The 10,647-nt window shown below is 41.6% G+C and overlaps 1 protein-coding gene across 2 annotated transcripts in view; it reads left to right on the top strand.

The window, feature by feature from the left end:
* Nucleotides 1-6,289, top strand: part of adck1 (aarF domain containing kinase 1) — an 83,936-nt gene extending 77,647 nt beyond the window's left edge. For both annotated transcript variants that reach the window (XM_085144502.1, XM_085144501.1), the window contains 2 exons: nucleotides 1,589-1,782; nucleotides 2,730-6,289. In XM_085144502.1, the coding sequence (XP_085000628.1) occupies nucleotides 1,589-1,782; nucleotides 2,730-2,874 (339 nt within the window). In that variant the 3' untranslated portion in view covers nucleotides 2,875-6,289. The remainder of the gene's footprint in view (nucleotides 1-1,588; nucleotides 1,783-2,729) is intronic.
* Nucleotides 6,290-10,647: the final 4,358 nt, after the last annotated feature.

Here is a 10,647-nt window from a genome sequence, read left to right as displayed (position 1 = left end):
CGTACAGCTCTGTTATCACTTCCAACACAAATGAAGACAGAAAACTAAACAGCAGTGACGTTTGTAGGGTTACTGAAGTTTGGCTAGCTGGTATATAATGATGTGCTACGTGACCGCTAGCGACACAGCTATGTTAGCATAATATAAACAAGCTAACTTTTTTCCACTCGATAAAAGTTAACGTGAGTGTTCTCGGTGGTCAGGAACAAATGTAATCGCATGGCAGGATGCTGTAAAAGGACCAAACTTCAGCCAGGAGAACAACTGAGATAATCCATCCACAATACGAGGTTAGTCATTCATATACTGCTGCATGGGCTGGGCTGTAGTTACATCCTATGGTTTTAAAAACTGAGCTTAAATAAATGATTAGCGGTAATAAAAGCCGAGGGAGGTCAACAGTGATCACTGACTGTTTTAGGAGCTTTTTGAGATTAAATAGAAGAAAATACAAAACATTAAACATGTTAACAACACAAAAGCCATATTAAACGCAGACTACTTTAGGCCCAGAAGTAGGATTTGTCACGTGATCACTTAACGACCGGATACCATGAAGTACCAGTCACTTTGTTTCTCCATGATGTTATTTACCTTCAATTCCGTGGTCTTTTTGCTCACAGAGCAGATTCTGAGACCTCACGACCGCAGCCAACTGATCTGCAATGTAATCCAGCTTCCGCCCAGAGGTGTTATTCCCAGTGGATTCTTCCCTGATGTAATCCAATATCCGCTCAGAGGTGTTATTCTGACCCTTCACTGCAGCCGTTAGCGCCTCCAAGCTCTTAACCACGCTGCCTTCAGTGAGCCCTTTCGGAGAAGTCGTGCCTCGTCCCATTGTTTCAATCCCAGCGGGCAGTCTTGGGGGGGTTTGAACAGCCGGTTCCGCTTTCTTGATTCTTCGATAAGTCAGGGCCAAGCCAGCTCCGATCAGCAAGAACCCTGTTATCATGGTTCCGAATAGGTAGATATCTTCAGCGTCCTCGATCGACAGTCCCGCCAGGCACACCATCCTCCATGTCTGCTACCCGTCCATCGTGTATCCGGCAGGGAAAGCCCCTCCAGGACACTCGGGCTCTCCCGAGCCCAGACTTCTCGTTGAGAAGAGGGTGTCAATAGCATTCAGAGACCAGTTGATCAAAACCATAATTCTCTTTAGGTTTTAGAAACAGACTGTGAGAGAGTGTTCCAGGGAAATTAATACAAAAAAACACACGAGACTAGACAAGGACATAAGCAGGGAAGATAAGGGAGAAAAAGTGCGTCCGCCTCCTCCGAGAGCCAAAGTAGTGAGTTGAAGAACCTGATCAGCCTACACTGTCAGTGTCATCTGTCGTATGTAGCCACGAGCCATTATTAATAGTCAGTAACAGTACTTTGACCCGGGGGCCTGCTTCGTCTGATTATATGAAAATATTACAGTTTGATAAGATCAGCCAATTCCTTCTCCTTGTTCTGTCCACTTCAAGTGTTTTATCTTTTTCACACTTGTGCCAATGGTTACATGGGTATAAGCAGCCATTGATGGACTTACACATATACATGCAACCTGAGTTTTACTTTTCCTGTTGCGTGTCTTACTTGGCAGGATATTGAGATAAGGACCAATGCAGGCCTGTACCTGCCCCAGATCAGCGACTTGTTGAACAGAGTTCCCCGGCAGATGCTGTTGCTGCTGAAGACCAATGACCTGCTGCGAGGCATTGAGACCACGCTACAGACCAGGGCCTCATCCTCATCTTTCATCAACATGTCCCGCTGCTGCATACGAGCCATAGCCAGGTAAGAAACATACTTTCAGAAAGAGGTGACATAAGATATGACATAAGAATCTGTTAACATATCAAAGTCTTGGCTGGTCTGTGAGTTTTGACAGGTTTCACTGGTAACATAGAATTTACATGAGTGACGGCTCTTTAGAGGTTACCTTGTTTTCAAACTGCAAACTTTTTGCTTTATGGTAGGTGGACAAAGAATCAAATATAATAACCAGGGTGTTTGCTGTATGTTGCAAACATGTGGAGGTTACTTTGATTGACAGTTTGACCAAGACTTAGATTTCATACATGTAATGGAGGTGAATGAAATATTCTTTGTGCTCTTTGGAGAACTGAAAAGACCTGTTGATAAGAACCAAGAACCAAATGGACTCTCCAATGTGGACAGCACATCTCACTGGGTTTGTGCAGCTTAAATGAACAGAGGATAGTGAGGGAATGTGGCTAAAGATAACTACATCTATGAAACTACCCAAAGGTCCAGTTGGGCTGCAGGTTGGTTCCATTTAGATGAACAATGTCAAGAATCCAAATATTCAATTTATCCATGACTAATGGTATAAGAACCTGGGCTTGAAGTGACAGGCTCCATGGGCTGCTGATGAAAGTAAATTCTCATTTGTGTGTTCATTAACATCTTACCATCCAAAAAACAACAAAACTTTACAAATAAATTTCGTTTGATTGCACCATATTCTGTTTGTGTGTTTGGCAACAACATTTTAAAATGTATTTTTCTAACACTTTGAACATGTACAGAGCACATTGACTCATTCTTCTGTGCGAACGTCCTCACTATTCCCACAGTGGTAAACAGATGATGGCTCGTGCCATTGTCTGTGATTTTGTGTGAAACTCATGAGAAATGGCTTTTGAGAGAAATCTTGATGTTATGACCCAGATTGTGCCGAAGCCATAACCACTTCCTCCTCCTTCTGCTTTGTCTGACAGGCACAAGAGGACTAAAGCTCAGAGCAGGAGAAGGCGTGTGCAGATCACGCTGGCCGAGTCCCTCAGCCTGTGGAAACTCTACATGTATGAACTGTTTCTGTGGCTGAAAGGATCCATGACCATTCTGATGCCATTACTGCACTGAGACATGTTTGGATGTCAACCTTGTTTTTAAATTCATCTTTTACCTCAAGTGTCCACTCATTAGTGTTCAGATAATGATTGTAACATCGTTATCTGTCATTTACTCAGTATGCTGTACGTTGCATTTTCAGCAGGTCACTATTGTTGGGAGTTTTATGACGTGAAAAAACATTCTGTAGGTTCTGTAGTGCAGAGATGGATCCTAAAACATGAGAGTCATCTGCAAACCTGAACTTTTAATTTTAGCTTAAAAATCAAATATCGCAGTTTATATTCGGTAGGGAATAACACATACAAAATACAAACAGATTAGTTATTAGTTAGTATTAATTAGTTGTTAAAGGTGCATTATCTAAAATTGATGGTCAGTAGAGCAGGAAACACAGTAACTCTTACAACACCTGATAAAACTCACCTGCAGAGATCTACTGAGCAGCTAGCCTAAATGTTTGGCCAACAGCAAATTTGTGCTGTTGTCATCTATTTACATGGTGGCACATACCAAACATGACATCATCACGAGGGTGGGTGTGGCTTAGCAGGTAGGGCAGGGTGATGGTTTAGATCCTCTCTGAGAGGCACGTGAGACAGTATTTGTGACAGTGAACAGATAAATGTTGCTGCATTAACTTTTATTCCTCTTGTCTTCATTGCATACCTCCACCTCTGCAGGCTTTCTTCCACCTGCTCCCCCACTCTCACTACATGTCAGAGCCAGGACGACTCCTGCCTGAGCTCATCTCTTTACCCACCCATCACCATTGCAACCAACAGCTGATCCCTGGCGTAGTTCCACCCCCACCTTGATCCCATCTGTCACTCCTATGCACACCTCACCGCTGCCTTGCTGTTCTCATTTATGTCCTGTACAGCCCTCACCTGCTGCTCTGCCACTCCTGATTTCCTCATATAATATCCCAGTTCCTCTCTTGGAATGCTGTCAAACAGAACGAACCCGACAGACAGGAAAAGAAAACGAAGGAAACCAATCATGACCCCTGGATCATGTATAAAACATTTACCGTTAGGGTCATACGATCCTCTCAATGATAAGAAAATGGTTTATATTTGAATATCAATTTAATGTCTGATACAGACCAGTTACAGATTTCCTACGTACAGCATGCAGTCGTCTGCATCTATCCCTCAGTCACTCGTTCAATGAAAATCACCTCACACTGTCCTAAACTCATTATTTACAAATGTTCTTGGCAAGAATATCAAAAATGGACAAATAAATGATGTAAGTGACCATTCCCCATTTTTATCACAAACTGGTCCAATCCCATTAAAAAATAATTAGTCAGAAACATAACTGCAGTAAAATCTTTGTAGATGATTTAAATGAAGCTTGCTGTCTATAATAACTCTTCTTAACAGATACTGTCCAAACAATAAAACACAACTCGCACCTCAGTGTTGTGTCACTGTCCTCACACATGTCCTGCACCACCCTCACATATGTCTCTGCCACTCCTGACTTCCTAACATAGTACCACAGTTACTTTCAGGCACCCTAGCATATGTTTTCTCTAGATCCATAAAAAGACTTATTGCATTTCCTTCTGTATACGTCTCTACTAACAAAAGTCCACTACAGTCTCTCCTGGACCTTTTCATACCTCCACAGGTGTCATCGGACTATTTGCCTCCCACTCTGCTTCGTAGCTGCCCTCACGTTCTCCTTTCGAATCATCACTTCCTGATTCTCTCTCATGTTCTTTGTTCATTAGTCCCTCAGCGTATTGCTTTTACTCCTCAACAGTGTGTTACAAAGATGAAACACACGTCTTAGTACTCTGCTGTCTATCCTTAGTCTTAACCCACGTCACATCATTACAGCTTCCTCTCTCTGCCTAGCCAATCTGTACATGTCCTTTTCTCTGTCTGGGACCACATATAACTCTAAACTCATACAACTATAAGCCTTTTCGTTTCCAGTTTATTTTGCTGTAAGACCTCGCTCTTTGCTGGACACCTGGCATCCCGCCACTCCTGTCTGCTTTCTCCATTTCCCTGATTATTCCACTTCTCTTTGGGAATACCTTTCTATACTTTCTCATTCCACCACAAGAGAGGTCTCCTTGTCTTCTTTCCTCTGTCCACGAGTCCACTCACCACTTGGGCTTTCCCAGTCATCTGGTAACTCGTCCCTAAAACCCAGAACCTGTCTCAGCTCCTGGATAATATTCTTCTTTCTTCAGTTACTGCCATTTAGTACTTACCTCTGCCTTCCCACACACCACCAGAATACCCTAACCCAGGGGTCGACAACCTGCGGTTCTTTAGTCCTTATACTGCAGCTCCGCGTGGTTTGGAAAAATAAATTATAAGTATTTATCTGAAGTGTATTTTATTTGTTTAGTTCTTTTTTAACTTGTACTTCTAAATTGTTAGATTATTGTGATATTGAAATACAAAAATAAAATTATATTCTATTATTTCTTCATCGCTCAAAATATGCGTCACACTTGCGGGAGCCGGTATACTCGCCGAAACGCCATTAATTTATCGAGACTTTCGACCCCAGGTAGGCCAGGGTGAACAGGGTGTTCGGATCCACATTATGTCAGCAGCTCCACCGTGAACTATGTTACAAACAAACACGCTCACGCCTCACAGAGGACAGCTTACAGTCCTGTAAAGATGAAAGTGACTTCATACAGCCCCGATCTGCAGACGCTGTGCGCAGAGGTTCAGGAGCAGAAGTCTTATTGTAAACATATCACGGCAGACCCGACGATGTTTGCATGAACACGCTTTTCACACATGGTTGCTGTACGCATACAGCCGGCTGTAGCTTTGCAGCTCACAGTTAAAGGTTGCAGACCCCTGGACTAACCCATGTCTACCCAACATCTGCTCATAAACTCTGTCTACTAACATCTGCTCCAGTTACCAGTTACATCTGCCCTCGTTACCAGTCCCATAGTAAAGTAAAGTCCTACTCTCAGCTCCACACTCCTGCCTTCTTTCTCCCTGCCTCCGAGGTTTTCACCCTCTCCTCCTGTGTTTGGGCCAACAGCACAGTTTCCTTGGACAGCATGCTCGCCAACACACCGGAGGTTGTAGTTGTTAACCCGAGCGCTGACTGACCCAATACAGGAATCTCATTCTTGTTGATGTTTGATTTGGCAGAATCCCACTGCTGACACAACCCTCCCCTTTTGTTTGGGCTTAGGACTGGTGCTATATTTTACATGCTGCACCTTTAAAACACACGGTTATAACTCTGGATGGCAGAGCTTCCAAATGAATGTAAGAATATTTAGCTCTCATTACCGGTCATGTTATGAAATTCAGTAGTCCTGATATTGAGACAGGAAGTATCATAAGCTGCCTTTTAACCCTGACTTGGCCAAGAGACTCATAACATTATTTCAAAATTACCGTCAAATATTTCGGTCTAAAATTTCTGCTGGAGCGAAACAAACATGTAAAGGAAATGACGTCATAATAATAAAACAGTGAAGCAGCCCAGTGCCACATCTTTAAGCCTTTTTAAAAGTGCCACAGATACAAATGCTGTTACTTCAATGCTATGAGCCAACAAAGTGATGAAGAGAACTAGAAGAACGAGCTGTACGAAGCTCAGTCCTGACAGTATTTCTAACTCATTCCTGCTCCTCTACAAAATACCTCAGACAGATGTTTCCATCAGATCACAGAGGTTTCTGCTGATGGTGAATGCATCTGATGCATAAATAGCTTATGATAAATTATAGTGTGGTGACTGACCGTTACCATTTCAGAGTACTGTTGATCTTAGGTCAAATACTAGGCACTCATCACTCAAGCGCAGCAGTTTGTGTTACTGACTGTGAAGCTGTCCGAGCTGACAGATAACAGGAACAGCGATGACAGACTGAACTTTTCACACCAGTCCAGCTTCAGAGAAAGCTCGTTCCTGCCCCTTGTTTCCACAGTCTCATTCCAAAGCTGGGTGAGGGTCGGGATGCAGACTGACTGGTAAATCAACAGCTTCGCAAATTCACATAAAAATTATGATATTAATATTTATTCATAATTTTTAAGAAACCAGACACTGGATGGTTTACAACAGACAGGAACTCCATTTCTGTTTCTGTGACATTCATGTCGTTTATTGTTTTTTGCAGAAGTTTCACTTCATCTTATTCAGTGGATGACTTTTGATTTATGAGGAGAAAATATTATTTTAGTGTTTGGCATAAAAAAACTGATGTTCATTAAAGTTTTTCTTTTTTTATTGTCATCTTTACTTCTGGATCCAAGTCAAATAGAAGAGGCTTTGGGTGTAGTGGAAGTTCAATGACGTCTTCACAGTTCACCACCGTGTTAGAGCACACAGGCCACAGTGTTTGTACTTTGCACTTCTTAGCATTAGCATGTGCAAATAATGCAACAGCTGGTACGACGGAGATAATCTGAGACTTTACTGATTCTTCTATGGATCCAGCACTGACCCTTGTGCCATGGCTTGAAGTAATTATCATTTTAGTTAATGACTGCTTATTGTTATGTTATTATTCTTATCTATTGAGCACGGAGTGTTTATTTTATTTTATTTGTATTTTTTATTTTTTGTCCTGTTATTAAATTAAATGATTTTGTGTTTTGTAAAACAATCACTGCGTGTTTTGACTTTATTATTGAAATACAATAATCATGGTTAATAAAACGCAAAAGCCTTTACAAATTATTTCACTACAACAAAGAATGAAATGATCATAATGAATATCACGTTTGTTTGAAACATTATAATTAGCAGGTGGACTGTTTTAAATCAAGACTGCTAACCTGGAAACTGGTCTTATTTTTTCTTTGGTTATATTTAGACTCAAAATATGTCTGATCGTAAAATTAAGGTTGCATCCAAAAAGCACACACTAATCAGAGGATGTTAAACTGTGACATCGATGGATGCTGATAAAGTTTTATTAACAAGATTTCCTCTCAAACTTTTGTAGGCTGTAGCTCAGGAGCTGCACGCTCACTTCCATAATTAGAGCTTCTGATTGGATGGTGGTAAATGGAACCTGGGGGTTCAATTCCTGGGTGCCTCAGTCTGCATGCTAAAGTATCTTTGGGAAAGATACTGAACCCCAAGTTGTTGATGAGGCATGTTTTATGAAGTGCTTTGAGTGCTAAAGTAGAAACGGGACATTTACCATTTACTCACTGATCAGTAACAAACTGTAAAAAAATAACTTGAGTGTTACAAGCTAACTAAATAACTCCAGTTATCATATAAATATATATGATGGTACGTTTTTAAAAAAAAGTTTATTTAACCATTCATTTTACGTTTTATTATTGGTGATTATTATTTATTTTGATAATTATCTCCGGCTGTTACTCTTAAATCGAGTCACATCATGTGCAGTTGCCGCCAATCAAATGAAAATATAAAACACTATACCTGTGTCCCACTAATCAGTGTTTTTGAAGGCCCCACACTGTGATTCCTGTTTCATTCCTTCTGTGCCACAGAGTGTTGTTGTTACTGATAAACGGGGAACACTCACACTTCATTATCTTGGACACCTACACTGTAGTGTGTTTCCATTCATTTATGCAACAGTGTCTGAAATAATCAGCTGGAACAAACAAACCAAACAATAAATAAACACCAAACTTTGGACAGGCAGAACACTTCACCTTCTACAGCTTTTTGAATGCTGTCCATATGTATTTAGGATTGGTGTGTTTTAATGATGATGTCATGTTAAATGGGTTTCAGCTGAGCTCTGAGCAGGCAGACTGCTCCTGCATTTGTCTTTGTGCTTCCAGTGACACGGTCAGTGAATGGCAGCCATGCATAATCAATCCATCATTCAGTAAATTAAGTACTCTACTTCTTCCTAAGGGGGGATTGGTATTGCAGCAGTGTAACAGACACTGAAGAATTTTTGATGGATCTACTCTGTTTCTTTTTCTACCACACATTCATCTTTTTCATCAGGGGACTTTGACACAGGTAGAAATTCTTCATTACAGAACTCTAAAGGTTCAGTTTTGGAATATCACAAGACTAATTCGTGACAAATATGAGTTACTAAAGGTTGTATCTATGAAAATATTCATCTAACCCCGCTGTTAGGTGATATGTTTGTGTTCCTCAAGCTTGAGTCCTCTACCAGGAGGTCCTGCACTGTAAGAAGATACATACATATTCAATAATCATCCAAACATCCAGAAATCCTGGACTGAAAGACAGCACAGAGGCACTAATCATGGCAGCACAGGAACAAGCTAAAAAGAAGGAGGCCGGGGACTAGTGAGTGCCATAACCCTCATCCAGCATGAGACAATCACCATCCCCATGAGTACATTAACAAGATGGCCACAATAGACCATGTGCATAGTGAATATCTCAGGTAGCAGAAACCCAAGAAAAAAGAGGAGCAAGGAGAAGAACCAGTGGCTGACATCCAGTAATCCTACCAATGGCTTAAAAAAGCTGGACTGAAAGACAGCACAGAGGCACTAATCATGGCAGCACAGGAACAAGTTTGAAACACAAGATCCATAGAGGCTGGGGTCTATCCCACCAGGCAAGACCCCAGGTGCAGGCTGTGTAAAGATGCCCCTGAGACAATCCAGCACATCACAGCAGGGTGCAAGATGCTAGCAGGCAGGGCATACATGGAACACCATAACCAAGTGGTTGGCATAGTGTACAGAAACATCTGTGCCGAGTATAACCTGGAAGTCCTGAGGTCAAAATGGGAGACGCCTCCAAGGGTGGTGGAGAATGACCAAGTTAAGATCCTGTGGGACTTCCAGATACAGACGGACAAAATGGTGGTGGACAAACAGAAGAAGACGGCCGTAGCGATCGATGTAGCGGATCCAAATGACAGCAACATCAGGAACACCTTTAATAATATATATATATATATTATATATATATATATATAATATATGTATAAAATTACCCTAACCCTAATGGAAAAACAAGGTTCAAAATAAAATTGAAATATCACAGACAGGTACAATTACACACATCTGCTGTAAATACAGTGGGGCAAAAAAGTATTTAGTCAGCCACCGATTGTGCAAGTTCCCCCACTTAAAATGATGACAGAGGTCAGTAATTTGCACCAGAGGTACACTTCAACTGTGAGAGACAGAATGTGAAAAAAAAATCCATGAATTCACATGGTAGGATTTGTAAAGAATTTATTCGTAAATCAGGGTGGAAAATAAGTATTTGGTCAATAACAAAAATACAACTCAATACTTTGTAACATAACCTTTGTTGGCAATAACAGAGGTCAAACGTTTACTATAGGTCTTTACCAGGTTTGCACACACAGTAGCTGGTATTTTGGCCCATTCCTCCATGCAGATCTTCTCAAGAGCAGTGATGTTTTGGGGCTGTCGCCGAGCAACACGGACTTTCAACTCCCGCCACAGATTTTCTATGGGGTTGAGGTCTGGAGACTGGCTAGGCCACTCCAGGACTTTCAAATGCTTCTTACGGAGCCACTCCTTTGTTGCCCGGGCGGTGTGTTTTGGATCATTGTCATGTTGGAAGACCCAGCCTCGTTTCATCTTCAAAGTTCTCACTGATGGAAGGAGGTTTTGGCTCAAAATCTCACGATACTTGGCCCCATTCATTCTGTCCTTAACACGGATCAGTCGTCCTGTCCCCTTGGCAGAAAAACAGCCCCATAGCATGATGTTTCCATCCCCATGCTTCACAGTAGGTATGGTGTTCTTGGGATGCAACTCAGTATTCTTCTTCCTCCAAACACGACGAGTTGAGTTTATACCAAAAAGTTCTACT

The sequence above is a fragment of the Neolamprologus multifasciatus genome, chromosome 19 (genome assembly GCF_963576455.1).
Source record: "Neolamprologus multifasciatus chromosome 19, fNeoMul1.2, whole genome shotgun sequence".
Taxonomy (NCBI): domain Eukaryota; kingdom Metazoa; phylum Chordata; class Actinopteri; order Cichliformes; family Cichlidae; genus Neolamprologus; species Neolamprologus multifasciatus.
This window is presented reverse-complemented; position numbering and strand designations above follow the sequence as displayed.